Source organism: Pseudochaenichthys georgianus, chromosome 15, assembly GCF_902827115.2.
Source record: "Pseudochaenichthys georgianus chromosome 15, fPseGeo1.2, whole genome shotgun sequence".
NCBI lineage: Eukaryota > Metazoa > Chordata > Actinopteri > Perciformes > Channichthyidae > Pseudochaenichthys > Pseudochaenichthys georgianus.
Genome location: NC_047517.1, coordinates 24,358,138 through 24,374,435, shown reverse-complemented (window position 1 = coordinate 24,374,435; position 16,298 = coordinate 24,358,138). Strand labels below are relative to the sequence as shown.

The following is a 16,298-nucleotide window of genomic DNA, read 5'->3' as shown; positions in this document are numbered from 1 at the left end:
TCTTCAGGGTGTCCGCGGGGTCTTAAAAAGTATTAAAAGTTGATAAATCAATTTAGCGAAAATTAAGGCTATTAAAAAGTATTAAACGGCATTTTCCAAGGTATTAAGAAGGTCCACAGCAACGACAACATGTAACACCCTTTAATTTACTGAAACAACATGTCGGGAAACCCCCTCAAGGCGGCCCCATGCATAGCGTGCCATAAAATGCTGCTTCTTATTTTAAGTTTCGTTGCCTTGCTCCGCTCTGTGGGGGAGAATAAACAAAAGGACAACCATGCTCCGGGGTCTTCTTCGCTGCTTTTGGTGTATTTTGTGGTGGCAGCAGCGCCACTTACAGGCCTGGCATATGTACTACAGCGTTTCCAGCATTTCCAGAGGTCTAGTGTGAACGGCCACGTTAATGAATCGAATGTGTGTGAACGGAAGACTTTTTTGCGTTTTACTGTATGAGGCCCCTCGTGGGGCCGGGGTCTAAGCCAAACTATATCCGGTCACAGAGATCTGCTATTTTAAAGTAAGGTCAACACATATCGACCCTAAATATAGTCTATATTAAGAACGAGAAAAGTCTTAACTAGTGCTGCGTACCGGTACGCCGAACCGGTACTGGACTTGTAAAAAGTTTCGGTTCAAGTCCGGTTAAAACCGGAACGTCAGGAACCGGTACTTGGACTCGCAAAAAAACTAGCACTTACGTATATTCTGGTGTCTGTGGTTATTTAAACATTCCCTGATAAACGTGATTCAGTGTCAATAAATGAGTGCTAATCCCAGTGTGCTCAGTGTATAACATCACATGTCATTTCACCTTCGATTCACGGTTTGAAGACGTAGCATTTCCCCACATGCTAATGCTAACCGGAAGTGAAGAATTTTCAGAATAAAAGTATTAAGTAAATAGTGTGAACTTCCGGATTTTCAGAATAAAACTGATTTAAATTAAATAGTGTATTTAATTCAAAATTACGCCATATCAACATTGATTTTAATTTCTAACAGTATGTATGTACATCACTATGTATGTAGTATGTACTGTATAATGTAAACATTATTATTATATTGAACTTTGTAGTAGTTCACTGTAGTTGCTGTCATAAGTCATTTGTAGACTAAGTGGAAAAAAGTGTTTTTTTTACATTTGTACTTTTTAGAGAAATGTAGACACAAGTTGGAAGGGAGCGCACTAAACCTGACGAGTTTGAATTTCAGTTGTTTATGAGTTAATTTCAATTGATAATTAGCTCACAATAAGTTCACTTTAGTTACTCGCACAACTTGACACAAGCCATGGGTTCAGGTCCGGACTTATAAGTCCGGACCTGAACCTGAACCTCTGGACTTGAGTCCGGACCTGAACCTGAATGTGAGTCCAGGTACGCAGCACTAGTCTTAACATATATATTGTTTTTTGTAAACATATGACAAATGTGTGAGGGTGATGACGTCAGAGCATCGTCCTATGTGCCGGGCTTAGCCCCGGACAGCCCCAGCCCAATTTAACCCCTGGGTATTTGTGAGGGAGCTCCTATAAGGCATTACCCCGCTGAAGCTCACCAAAGTTTAATATATTTCATAGTTCAAAGTTTTGTCAATTGTTTTGTTTATTGGTCAAATACTGGTTTCTAATGGTTTCTGAGGAGTTTTACTGGAATGAAAGAGCACAGAGTACAGAAGCAACAAAGCAGCATACTGCATTAAACCTGACCTTCACAGAGAGGTTGAAGTTCATGTGGAGAGGAGGCTTCAGTAGTCTGTCTGCACTCTGTTTAGTTGTGCTATCTTACAATCAATATAGTAAATGTGAGGTAAATTGTGTCGCCAATGTAACCGGTTAGAACTCGAAGTTGCGATGAGGTCTTAAAATGTATGGAAAGGGTCTTAAAAAAGGTCTTAAAAGGTATTAAATTTGACTTCAGGATTCCTGCATATACCCTGTTCTTGCAAGAATGGAAGTAGTCATTACATACAAAGCTGCGTGGGACAAATAGTTCCCCGAATAGTGTCCTTGACATTCTTCAGGGTGTCCGCGGGGTCTTAAAAAGTATTAAAAGTTGATAAATCAATTTAGCGAAAATTAAGGCTATTAAAAAGTATTAAACGGCATTTTCCAAGGTATTAAGAAGGTCCATAGCAACGACAACATGAAACACCCTTTAATTTACTGAAACAACATGTCGGGAAACCCCCTCAAGGCGGCCCCATGCATTGCGTGCCATAAAATGCTGCTTCTTATTTTAAATGTCGTTGCCTTGCTCCGCTCTGTGGGGGGGGGGGGGGGGGGGGGGGACTACCTGAGAAATATACAGCAGGAGAACACGCCGTCCACCGCGGAGAATAAACAGAAGGGCGACCATGACAACCATGCTCCGGGGTCTTCTTCGCTGCTTTTGGTGTATTTTGTGGCGGCAGCAGCGCCACTTACAGGCCTGGCATATGTACTACATACGTACTACTTTTTGCATTTGTATTTTTCTGTATGAGGCCCCTCGTGGGGCCGGGCTCTAAACCAAACTATATCCGGTCACAGAGATCTGCTATTTTAAAGTAAGGTCAACACATATCTACCCTAAATATAGTCTATATTAAGAACGAGAAAAGTCTTAACATATATATTGTTTTTTGTAAACATATAACAAATGTGTGAGGGGGATGACGTCAGAGCATCGTCCTATGTGCCGGGCTTGGCCCCGGACAGCCCCAGCCCAATTTAACCCCTGGGTATTTGTGAGGGAGCTCCTATAAGGCATTACCCCGCTGAAGCTCATGAAGTTTAATATTTAATATTTCAAAGTTTTGTCAATTGTTTTGTTTATTGGTCAAATACTGGTTTCTAATGGTTTCTGAGGAGTTCTACTGGAATGAAAGAACACAGAAGCAACAAAGCAGCATGCTGCATTAACCCTGACCTTCACAGAGAGGTTGAAGTTCATGTGGAGAGGAGGCTTCAGTAGTCTGTCTGCACTCTGTTTAGTTGTGCTATCTTACAATCAATATTAAATGTGAGATAAAGTGTGTCGCCAATGTAACCGGTTAGAACTCGAAGTTGCGATGAGGTCTTAAAATGTATGGAAAGGGTCTTAAAAAAGGTCTTAAAAGGTATTAAATTTGACTTCAGGATTCCTGCATATACCCTGTTCTTATATACAAGAGAGTGTTGCAGTCACAAGATGCAGAATACCGGTTCAAAGCAGTATTCAATGTTTAGTTCAGATTAGCTAAGGCCTGCGTAAGCAATAAACATGACAGTCATATGCCTATCTCCATAGAGGCTGAATCATCATGTTAATCGTTGTCACATTGCCAGTGGCGTAACAAGGTTGTGATTGGCCCCGGTGCAAATATTGTTTACACCGGGCCCCCCCCCCCGCCCCAAACATAAGCGCATGCTGAAGTGCTCACACACGCACGGACATACACAACCACTCAGAAGCGCCACATGTAGGCTATCAACAACAGCCTGCCCTGGCCTCAGACCACCACAGCCTGACAACGGCACAGCGAACTAAGAAGAGGATTACACCTGTTTCCTTGATGTGTGTCTCTGGGGAATGGGCCGGTAGGCCTACATAGACCGGTCGCTATAATATAGCTTTTGATCTTGGCGTCGGGGGTCTCAATAGTGCCATAGAGCCCCCTATCGGTTGGGGCCCTTGGGGGAACTGTTGGACCACCGCCGGGCACAGCCAAATCCAGCATCTCCTCCTGGCTGGCTGGAGAAGAAGGTTGCACGGCCACGGATACAGCTTCACTTGTGGAGCTAGATGGCAATGATGGTGGTGGTGAGGCAGGTGAGCTATAGTTAGCCTCCGGCTGCCGCTGCACATCAACATTGCTAATGTTAGCGCTCGATTTCGAGGACGATGTAGGACAAAAGAAACTGTCTAAATTTGCTAGTTTATCAAATCAAGTTTTATTTATATAGCACATTTAAAAGCGATTTTTGGTCGAGCCAAAGTGCTGTACATGTAATAAAAACACATTACTACAAACAGAAAAATATAAAAAACAAAAACACAGGGAATAGTCAGGTGTCATACTCCACTCTGACTAGAAGGCCAGAGAGAATAAGTGTGTCTTTAGTGTAGACCTCACATGGAGGGGGCAGAGTGTTCCAGAGCCTAGGGCCAGCTGCTGCGAAGGCTCGGTGCCCTCGAGGTTTTGAGCCTAGCTGTTGCATCTCCTTGTTCTCTCTTGTCCTTTCTCTTTTGAGCGCTGCTCTTGTGCTTTGGTTTGCTGTACATTATAAATGCAAGCTATTACATTTTTTATAATGCTACCGAACTTGCTGCTGCTAGCTACAGTACAGGTTGATTAAACGGTTTGCTTGTCACGCAATGTATCACATGACAAGAAAGGGAGCAAGGCCATTGGACAGACACATTACACATTCATTTAGGTTGCTTGGTTACTTTGAAGACTTCGTGAACCGGTCAATGCCATTGGGGCTGCACCGTCGATAGATACGCCACTGCACATAGCTATCATATGCCTAAAACAGGGTGTCCTGACGCTCTTCTAGGTAATCATACATCCTGTTACATACACAGCTACGTAGGGCCTTTGTTATCATATGCTACTCTGATATTAGAAGAGTACATTCAGTATTTTCCCAACAAGAACTCTAACAGAGCTAATCATGGCTGACACTGAGGTACTTCCCGCTCATACCCTCAGTTAGAAATCTTCCTGGGGACAAAAGACTCTTGCGACTGCAACCCTCTGGTTTCTCTGCTCTCCTCTGCAGGTCTATGAAGAGCTGAGGGCCATCGGAGCTGCAGCAGCGGAGCCCAAGGCCCGCAGAATCCTGGCCGGTCTGTCCTTCACCACCGAGATGCAGAACAGACCCACCAAGAGGTTCTCCGGAGGCTGGAGGATGAGAGTCTCCCTGGCCAGGTACAGCCCCACTAAAGTCATGGATGGAAGTGATCAGAAGTTCTGTTTCACTCACTGTTCACATGTGTTCCCACAGAGCCCTGTTCATGGAGCCCACCCTACTGATGCTGGACGAGCCCACCAACCACCTGGACCTGAACGCTGTCATCTGGCTCAACAAGTAAAGAGCCACTTTTAATCTCCCTCAAACCCTAGTGGTTAATATTGGTTGTTTTAAATCGGAAGGAATCATGTTGTTGGTCTGCAGCTAATTACATTGCTCTCTCTGGCCTCCCAGTGTGGGCCAGACAAAACATGCTTATGACATGCTCAAAAACTGATATTTCTTAAATCTGTATTCAAATGTAGTTCCCTCTGTCAGCAATGTATCAACAACTAGACACACATTTCTATCAGTATTTCTCTGTGTTGTGGTTGACATGATGATGACTGTTAGGAGTTAAGGGGAGAGGCTGAGCATCACCATGAAATGTGCAAATTGACATAAAAATGAATAAAAGGGGAAAAAATGCTCCATGTTTTTTAGGCTGCAAACTGTAACTGTTATGTAAGCCAACTAGACAGACAGTGTATCACTCTTCCTCCTGTACATTAGCAGATAAAAGGCATCACATACTTGAATGAATGTTAAATAAAGAATGCTGGAAATAACTGCATCTCCATTAGCCTATATGCTCTGCAGAGACTGCCTTCTTCATGTCCTGAATTGCAGCTGATGTTTTAATATGGCAATTGGCAATTTGACTTATACAACATTCGCAAGTTGTACATTTGACTCATACAATAACCCACCTTCGAGTGACGCTCTAGTTTCTTCATGTTTTTTGCGCCGGACAGTTGAAACTGTCTTTTCACCGACATCTCTTTACCTGCACTAGTGGCCGTATCAAAGCCGTGATTGGTCAGATGTCGATACATTACAACGGTGTCGGGTTACAGACATGCTCCCCTTGTCATCTCTCACTCTCGCGGGGGGTGCGCGGAGAACTGAGCGGAGAACTGCGCACAGCAGCTGAGGCCCTCTGGGCGGGGCCCCCTGCGCAAGGCGGGGCCCCATGCAGCCTGCGTGATTGGCCTGTAGGGAGGGGCGTCCCTGTCTAAGCCAAACTATATCCGGTCACAGAGATCTGCTATTTTAAAGTAAGGTCAACACATATATATATACAGTCTATGGTCAACACATATCGACCCTAAATATAGTCTATATTAAGAACGAGAAAAGTCTTAACATAGATATCGTTTTTTGTAAACATATGACAAATGTGTGAGGGTGATGACGTCAGAGCATCGTCCTATGTGCCGGGCTTAGCCCCGGACAGCCCCAGCCCAATTTAACCCCTGGGTATTTGTGAGGGAGCTCCTATATGGCATTACCCCGCTGAAGCTCACCAAAGTTTAATATATTTCATAGTTCAAAGTTTTGTCAATTGTTTTGTTTATTGGTCAAATACTGGTTTCTGAGGAGTTCTACTGGAATGAAAGAGCACAGAGTACAGAAGCAACAAAGCAGCAGGCTGCATTAACCCTGACCTTCACAGAGAGGTTGAAGTTCATGTGGAGAGGAGGCTTCAGTAGTCTGTCTGCACTCTGTTTAGTTGTGCTATCTTACAATCAATATAGTAAATGTGAGGTAAAGTGTGTCGCCAATGTAACCGGTTAGAACTCGAAGTTGCGATGAGGTCTTAAAATGTATGGAAAGGGTCTTAAAAAAGGTCTTAAAAGGTATTAAATTTGACTTCAGGATTCCTGCATATACCCTGCTACAGAATACATGCATGGATAAAATGACTGAATTGACCTTAAAGTGATAAGTAATACAGAGAAATACATGTTTTGTAAATCTCCTGACGGGACAGTAACAGCTGCTCTGCTCCTGTTCCATCACTGCAGCTCAGAATAACACAAGCCCAGCTTGTGCGATCATTTGAAATAAAAAGCTGTAAACATGATGTGTGCATCATTGGATCATATTGCCCCTTCTACTTTTATACGTTTATTAGAAATTCAAAATATTATATATTGTTTTTACTTCATTATATAAATGCTTTATTCAAATGATCGTCTCTCTTCCACAGCTACCTTCAAGGCTGGAAGAAGACCCTCCTCATAGTTTCCCACGACCAGAGTTTCCTTGACGAAGTGTGTACGGATATCGTCCACTTAGACTACCAGAAGCTCTTCTACTACAGAGGGAACTACTGTAAGTATTATTTTTAGATCTATTTAGATGCAAAAAATGTCTTTATTGTTTTTCCTCACGATATTTCATTCAAAGATATTAACAAAAATCTAACCTTTAATTGAGGCAACATAATTGAAAGAAACATTACATTCTTATCATGACACACATATTTTAATTTAGCTATTGGAGCCTCTCAGATGGGGGTGCTGCAGCCCCCTCAGCACCCCCCCCTTCCAGCGTCCATTCGCGATGTCTCGCTTTCTCGCAGACCCCACGCAGCAAGCAGGAAATGAACCCAGCTCACAACGTCCCGCCAGCACGGCACCCAGACCCCACGCAGCATTCTCATCTGTTTGTCATTGTAACACATAATCACTGATGTTCCGCTGTAACGGTGGTGGACTCATCAGAACAGAGTGGGCGAGCTGACCAATCAGAGCACAGTGGGCTCACAGGGAGGGGGGGAAGGAGCTCCAACAAGCGAGAGTGAATACACAGACTATACAGAGATGTTGTTTGAGAAACCAATGTGAGTTTGGAACATTGAACAATGTAAATCTATTCTAGTAGACCTCAACAATGGAATTATGATCAGTAGAAATGGCCATGACATGGCCATTGCTTAAAACTTCTTAATTATTGCCCTGATAGCGGAAATGGGTATTTTCACCTGTTTCAAGATTTTCTGAAATCCATTTCCTAATTTGTGCAGCTCAACAACTTTTTCTTGGGTATTTCCCATAGTGATGAATGACAAAGAGAATTTTGGCCTGTGTCACCTCATATTAATACCCCAGTGAAAGAGTTCCTAATCAAACAGGTGAACCTAAACATGTAAGATATGACTGGAAATATACTTCAGTTAGATTTTAATCATAGAATTTTCTAGCGGTGCCAATAATTGTGGCACACATGTTTGGGAGACAAATATTTATTTAAAGTCAACATTTTTTTTTTTTTCTTTTTTTTTACTTCAGTGCAAAAGTAAGATTTTGAGTGAAATATGAGGAAAAACAATAAAGAAATCTTTTGCATCTTGTTTAGCTAATTTTTACTAAAGGGGTGCCAATAATTCTGGAGGGCACTGTATATTGTGTTTAAGATAACATCACTCTTTACTTATGCAATTCCCCTTTTAAAACATAAGGGGTTCTTCTAGCTACTATTATTTATTTAGCAACTATTTTATATTCCTTTTTCAGTAACCTTCAAGAAGATGTATGTGCAGAAGCAGAAAGAGATGCAGAAACAGTATGACAAGCAGGAGAAGAAGCTCAAAGACCTGAAGGCTGGGGGCAAGTCCACGAAACAAGCTGTGAGTATCACTGTTCCCCCAGAATGCAGCTTTCTAAACATGGAAGCCAAACGGCATGATTTTACAGAGAAAAGCAATCTTATGACGACTGGACAAAAGCTCTGTTCCTTCAAAACAATAGTCTGTTTGCCAGTTCATAGAGTAAGTATTATTCGGGACGGTTCCGGGAGGATGGGGAAAAAAGTTAGTCGAGAGCCCTGCCTACTATACATTTCTAACATAAAACTTTGGAGTACTCAACATTTCTGGGTTCACAGCCTCTCGACTAACTTTTTTACCCATCCTCCCGGAACCGTCCCGAAATACAATCTAAGCCGTCCCGAAATTAATGTGGACCGTCCCAAATTTAAAATGTTAGTTTTTGCCCTTTAACATAAATAAAACATCATACAAATCATTAGATGATAGTTCATCAACCTTTTTATTTGAGTAATTCATTCAATCACATAAACAAAGGCCAAATATATTTAAACAAACACACACGAGAAAATTACTAATATTGAATCCAATCAAGTCCCATCCAATTAACAAAACAATCCAACACTCTGTCCTGAAGACAGAACCCAGAGTAACCACTAACCAGGATGACAGCCTGTCAGTCGGGAGACCTTTACAAATGGCTGGTTCTCTTCTCAGCCTTATTACTAGAGATGTCCCGATCACGTGATCGGGGATCGGAGCCGATCACGTGATTTTCAAAAGATCGGAATCGGGAGAAAAAAATCGGGGATCGGGAATTTATTATTATTATTATTTTTTTTAATATAACATTTTTTTTTTTTTTATTTAATGTTACAAAACAAAAATGACCATGTTCACGTCTTAAAGTCATCCTGAGGACTTAGTTTTGATTTAAAATTACACAACATCATGTATGTGTTGCTTTCTTTGGGCTTGTTTTCATAGACCTGGTTGATTATTTCTCTCAAAGCTGGCAACAGAGTAGGCAGGGCGCAGTGTCTAATAGTAGCAGTAAGCTAACGAGAGGCTACGTTCAGCTGGTGACTCGGGAGTCGGGACAGAGAAAATGTCAGGGGTTTGGAAGTATTATAAAATTGAAAGCGAAGGCAGTGTAACAGCCAGATGCAATGTTTGCAAGGCAGAGGTTCCGCGTGGTGGAAAGAACAGAGCTACGTTCAACACGACCAATCTAATACGCTACCTGAAAAACAAACACCAACAACAACACGACGAGTACACAGCGGCCACTCAGGTAACGGCACTGAAACAACCGACACTTTCAGAGACTTTCAAAAGATAAGAGAAACTGCCCCAGAACGGTGAAAAGGCCAAAAAACAGCCAAGATAGCTTGAATTCATCGCGTTGGATGACCAGCCGTTATCTGTTACCTTTTTTTTCTCTTAATGCATTGCATAAAGATCGGATCGGGAAAAATCGGTATCGGCAGATTGTCAAAATCAAATGATCGGAATCGGATCGGTAGCAAAAAAACGTGATCGGGACATCCCTACTTACTACCCATAGGGGATGAAGAGGAGTAAGTAAATAAAGAGGCCGGCGCTCCAGGGTCTGGTTCTGCTGTGTGTTTTTGTGATGTAACGGTAAAACATTTCAGAATTCCTCCACGGGATGCCATTGTTCATCACTCAACCCGCGAAATACACACACTCAGTAGTACATAGCTAGACCCGCGAATTTGCGGGCCAGGAATTTGCGGGCACAGCTGTAGCTACATGTGTGTATTTCGCGGGTTTCTAAATGTTTTGTGCGTGTGTGTTTATGTTGAAAAGGAGGTTTAATGTGCTACACAAAACGTGCTGTCTGTTTCATTTTCATCGCCGTTTGTAGTAGAGTTAGCAGGGTATTTTTTATTATAACTCTCGTCCCAAATTCGTCCCAAAATTACGACACTATTTTTTTCGACGACGGGACGTCCTTAAGCTCGAGCCCTGATAGTAGGGTCCCCAGCACATAGAAACTGCCGGATGATAACTTCCATATGTTGGGCAATTTGGACCATTAGCACAAGTTGAGTACATTAGCATTAATTACCATTATAGCATATGTGGACAATAGTTCAAAAATAAAGAGTGGTTTTGGTGGTTATGAGGATGCAGAGTCCATTTCTGACAGTTTCAGTTTAAAAAATGTCAGTTTTTACCAGAAAGTGGCCGCATTTTTACACTGTGGGATGATTTTAATACATTATGGGTCGATTTTGAAGATTTATGGGACTATGGATGTTTTGAATGGGAATTGTGCAAATTGCCAAACATATGCAGGTTATCATCCGGCAATTTCTATGCGCTGGGGACCCTACTATACATTACAAACATAAAACTTTGGGGTACTCAACATTTCCAGGTTCACAGTGCCAGGGGCGGATCTAGAAAAATATTCATGGGGTGGCAGGAGAATATCAGGGATGGCATCCCCTGGCAGAAGTATATGCTGATTTAATCGCAGTCATATGTTAATGTCAATGTTAACTTGGAAAGCCACAATATTGATATTTTAACTCAATAGGTGACATTATTGTGGCACATCAGTAAAGCCTTAAATATAATTAAAACTGCGGTCACAGACGTGCACGCAGTTGTGGGCGGGCCTTCGCGTCCGAGCGCCTGTAGGGGAGGGTCGCTGGTCGTCCCGGCGTCAAGCAGATGTGCGCGTGTCCTCCGAAATGAGCCGTTCGTAATTTCTCAAACGTTCGTGTCCCGGACTGCATCTTCCCCACAATACTCGGGCATGCATGTGAGTGGTGGAGGAGGGGGTGGTGGAGAAGCAGGGCCTTCAGCAGGGCCTTCAGCAAACTCCAACAATTCTGCAGCAAGCTGCTCCCTGACAGTCTTCTGGGTGTGTGGCTTTGTCCTGCTGCATCTAACAAATGTGGAAAAACAAAGAGATTAGATTAATTCACTGGCTTATACTTATAGGATAATATTGGACTATAAATGAAATATTACACCAAATAAATAAGTAAACACATGTATATTCATTCACTGGCCATTCATTTAGAAAATGTAACTCCAAAAAGACAAGTAAAACTATTTAGCATTTTGCCTAATCATTCCTGTAGCTTCTTGGCTAAGCTAGCACTGTGACGCAGTTCCACCAAACACATAAGTAATATATAAAAACAGAGAGATTACATACCTTTCCCGTGGTGGAAGTTCAACATCCGAGTCACTACTGCCCGGATCCAGGTCTGGCTGGAGGACATCTTCATCATCCGACGAAGAGTCATTTGGTATGATCAAAGCCCCCTTATCGTCAGCTAGCATCTCTAGCACCTGCTCGCCTCGGTGGTGAAGCTCTCCCTTCTGGCTGCGTAATGCGTAATGGAGCGGGCGTAGTTTATACTACGCAGGATCATATCTTTGGAACCCATTGGTCGATTTGGGTGATTGACACCTTTTCTGAACCGTTGGAGCCAATAGAATCGAGTGACAGTTAGTAAGTCCCGCTAAACACTTACGTCAAGTAGAGAGAGGTTTGCGTAAACAGCACGTGAGACAGCATTAGCTCGGGACTGCGACACTTTAAACCTACTCTGCTGCCATGAATGTAATGATAGATTATCAGGAACAATTCTAAAGTGACTAAGAGACATTGGATTAACCTTAAGCAGCGTTTTTATTCCCTTGAACAAGAGCTTTGATCACAAAACAGCAACGGTAAGACATACTTATTGTTATGGTTTTGAAAACTGTTTTTTTTTTTCTTCTCTGTTCTGGCTGATAGCTCAGTGAGTTTGTGTCCTACAGTGATGATACTTATAACAAAAATAATCTGTGGAGTATCAGCTTTCAGATGATATGTAGTTTGTGCAGAAAACATTAAGTTTTAAAGGTCGTTTTTGCTAGTTAGCACCGGAAGTAGCATCTGCCCGTTTTAGCTAAGGGCTAATGCTAACGCTTCTTGTGAGACTTTTGTTTTGTTTCGGTAAAAATAGTTCTTATCGTCAGTTAGCTGAGATTCTTCTCTTTAATCTGGTATAACACATTAATAGGTTTTTAAATATTAAGATGCTCTGAGACACAGTGTCGTGAAAAAAAAAAACAGGGTCCCCGCCGGCTTAACAGGTTAACCGTGGCGTGCGGTGCAGTGGGTTGTGCAGACGTTCTGCCCTTGACTGTTGGGCCTAAACCATTCAGTGCTTTATAAACCAGCAGCAGTATTTTGAAATCTATTCTTTGACACACAGGAAGCCAGTGTAAAGACTTCAGAACAGGAGTGATGTGATCCACTTTCTTAGTGTTAGTGAGGACTCGAGCAGCGGCGTTCTGAATCAGCTGCAGCTTTCTAATAGATTTTTTAGTGAGACCTGTGAAGACACCATTGCAGTAGTCGAGTCTACTGAAGATAAAGGCATGGACAAGTTTTTCCAAATCCTGCTGTGACATTAGTCTTTTAATCCTAGGTATGTTCTTTAGGTGATAGTAGGCTGATTTAGTAACTGGGTAGTCTACCATAGTATTTACATGGAGATAAGCCCCTTAAAAACCATGAATTAATAAAGCATTAATTCTGTGTTTACTCCTGTGATTCAAAAAAGACGCTGGAGAGGGGGCGAGCCGGATCTCCATGTAAATCCTATCGGATCGATCAGGCTAAACTAACCTGTAGCTGCTCCGTCCACACTCACAACAACATCATACAAACATAAATAAAGCAGCGACTGTATTCACCATGACATAGACAGTCTGTGTTTTGCATATCTTTAACTTTTGTCCAGTTTCTGAACAGATATGAGGAGCTGTGAGCTCTGAGTGTGTGCTAACAGCTAACGGCTGATGTGTTGGTCCAATCACGAAGTCATTTCTTGATTGGCAGCAAAAACAACCAATCACAGCAGTGCTTCTCTGGCTGGCTCTGTCCACAAACAATATCACAAACAATAAGTGTTCTCCCTAAGGAATACCCTTTCCGTCCAATGTGAAATGCTGCAGTGTTTTGTGAAATGCTGCGGTGTTTTGTGAAATGCTGTGGCGTTTTGTGAAATGCTGTGGTGTTTTGTGAAATGCTGCGGCGTTTGGGGAATGCTGTTGTGTTTTCTGAAATGCTGTGGCGATTTGTGAAATGCTGTGGCGTTTTGTGAAATGGTGTTGTGTTTTGTGAAATGCTGTTGTGTTTTGTGAAATTCTGTTGTGTTTTGTGAAATGCTGTGGTTTCTTGCACTTCAGGGCCACCGTACAATAGAGATGTTTTTATTTTAAAGTAAATTGAGATGGAACATAGAAAAAACATGTAAATTCTAATGTCCGCCTAAAAGAAAACCATTACTTATAGTGAAAACCACCCTTGAATGATGAGTTTAGTAGACTAAAAGCTTTAGGAATCCAAACTATAACATATAATAAGTACCCTGTATCAAGATTGATGCAAAACAAATGAAATTTGACCTTTTTAAGAGAGGTTTAGAAAAACAAAGTCCACCTCACCTCTGGGTAATTTGGGAACCATCAGTTCCATTTGAACGTTTTCACTGTAAAAATCATTTTATTACTTTGTATTATCACTATAGGTATTTATTCCATCCAAATACAACTGTTGTGAAAAAAAATAAAAAATAAAAATAAAACATACTCTGTTATCGTCTTAGGCCCCACGGACTCGTAATCGCGTCATTTTCAGGAAACAACGTCTAAGGAAGCTTAATATTTAATAAACTATGAATATTTTATATCCATAGAACGGGAAAAAAACTAATTTAACTGATCTTTTTCATTTATTCTTTCACAAAAAACACACAATGCTAACAGTGAGCCTCTGAATTAGCCCCGAGCGAAAAATGCTAACCTATTACTGCACCGAAAATCACTCCTAGCTCCCTTATTACTTATCCTAGCTCCACATCAAACACATTGTTTATGACCGCAAGGAGACACAGAATCTAACGGTGCCCACCTCAACACTAAAAGATACAAACTAGCGAGGTTACCAACAAAAACGTACATCAAAACAAGTGGCGCTAGGTATTAGCATTAGCACTGCACACACCCACCGCGTGTTCCAATGAAAAGCATACATATATATAAATAAAGTATAAAGTATAGGTCAACACATTTCAGTATAACACACCAATTGCGATATTACTCACGTTTGACCGTGGAGCAGGGTTTCTATGTACCGAGAAGTGGGTAGTTTAATGAGTCTGTTGACGACAAAACCTCCGCGCACACAGACAGCCAAGGCAAGCTACCTGAATTAAGTCTCTCCCTATACCGGAAATGTGACATCCGGTTTGTCATTCACAATAAAGTTTTTCAAAATAAAGGTACATTTAATATTGACGTATCAAATTGATTCAAATGTCTTACACAACACATGTATCGAGACAATAAATGAACTGTTTATATAGTCGATCAACACTGTGTATGTTACTCATTACAGGATAATCACATGGCACTAAATCAGACCGGCTGTTCTCCTCTGTTTACATCCTGCTGGTTTAAATTATGTGTTCTATAGGCTCTGTGCACAAGATTGAGTTGAGTAGTGAGCCATTCGTTTTTTTTTCGTGGTGAGATGTCTGCTGAGAGGTCCTTGTATACCTCGCTGACTTTGAGGACATCTGGGTCTGGCAGCTCCCCGTGCACGGCCTTGTAACGTGTACTCCTTTGAACACAGCTACATACAATTACTTAGGACAATATATATTACCTTACACCGTCAGCAACTGTAAACTGCTTTGGCATAGTGGAAATGAACACCATGTCACTCACTCTGCCTGGTTTCACACACTATGAATTACACAAAAGAATTGTCAATTTAATTGAAAAGGTCGTTGATGCAATATACTAAATCAGCTCTTGGCACAAAGGAAATACTCATTAAATCATGGATTGGCTGTGAACACATACTGTTCTATTGTATTGCATAGAAAGATGTGTTACTGTTGTGCTTGTAGTGGAAATACTGTTTGTAGTCGTAGATAGAAAAACAAAGATGGAAAACATTTCACCATACATTGTTTAGGAGTTTTATATGTATTGGGTGTTTATGGTTAATGTGGGAAATTAATAAGCAGAGCTGTTGCTGGTAAATTTGTGTGCCATCATAATAGTAATGTGTATACAGCGTTTCGTGAATATCTGGAAAACTATATGCGAGTAGTTTGGAGTCATTTGAGACATGTATATCGTCAAAAATGGTACATTCTCTGTTAGCTTACGTTCGCCCCGATTGAGCTAGCAACTATTTTATTCGCAATTTAACATGATATTGGATATGGGCTTAACTTGTCCTGGACTGGAATTTTCCCGATCTTTTCCCGAGGAGGTGTTTGCGAAAAAGCGCTTAAAAAGCATGAATAACACCGATTTTTCAAAATGGCCGACTTTCTGGGGGGCGGGGCTAATGGAAGCTATTTTGAAATATGTCCGCAATTCCATCAGTAATGTCTGTGGCAAGATTGGGGTAGTTTGGAGAAACTATATGTGACTATCGCACAATAGGGGGCGCTACTGAGCTGGTGTACAAAAATGTACATTTTTTTTGTACAGTCTGGAAAAAGACGTGGGTTGTGACGTGTGTTCCAAGTTTTGCGTCCGAAAGTCATTTTAGCGATTTAGTGCCATTTAAATCGTCAAAATTGGTACATGTTCCGTTAGCTTACGAGCTCCCCGTTTGAGCAGTCGACTATTCATTCGCAATTTAGCATCACATTGGATATGGGCTGATCTTGTCCTGGTTTGAAATTTTTTCGATCATTTTCCTAGGACAAGTATGCGAAAATGCGCTTAAAATCGACATATTTCAAAATGGCCGACTTCATGGGGGGCTGAGATAATGGAAGCCATTTTGAAATATGTCCGCATTTCCATGAGGAATCTCTGCCAAGTTTCGGGTAGTTCGAAGAAACTATATTTGACTACCGCACAATAGGGGGCGCTACTGAGACATATTTGCTAAAACGTCAGATTTTTTTATACAGTCTG

The 16,298-nt window shown here is 41.6% G+C and overlaps 1 protein-coding gene across 1 annotated transcript in view; it reads left to right on the top strand.

Moving 5' to 3' along the window:
- The window catches only part of abcf1 (ATP-binding cassette, sub-family F (GCN20), member 1), a 62,171-nt gene that overhangs the window by 29,818 nt on the left and 16,055 nt on the right, over positions 1-16,298 (top strand). Inside the window, exons 14-17 of the mRNA XM_034100480.2 lie at positions 4,748-4,896; positions 4,973-5,056; positions 6,972-7,096; positions 8,281-8,393. Coding sequence (XP_033956371.1) covers positions 4,748-4,896; positions 4,973-5,056; positions 6,972-7,096; positions 8,281-8,393 — 471 coding nt within the window. The remainder of the gene's footprint in view (positions 1-4,747; positions 4,897-4,972; positions 5,057-6,971; positions 7,097-8,280; positions 8,394-16,298) is intronic.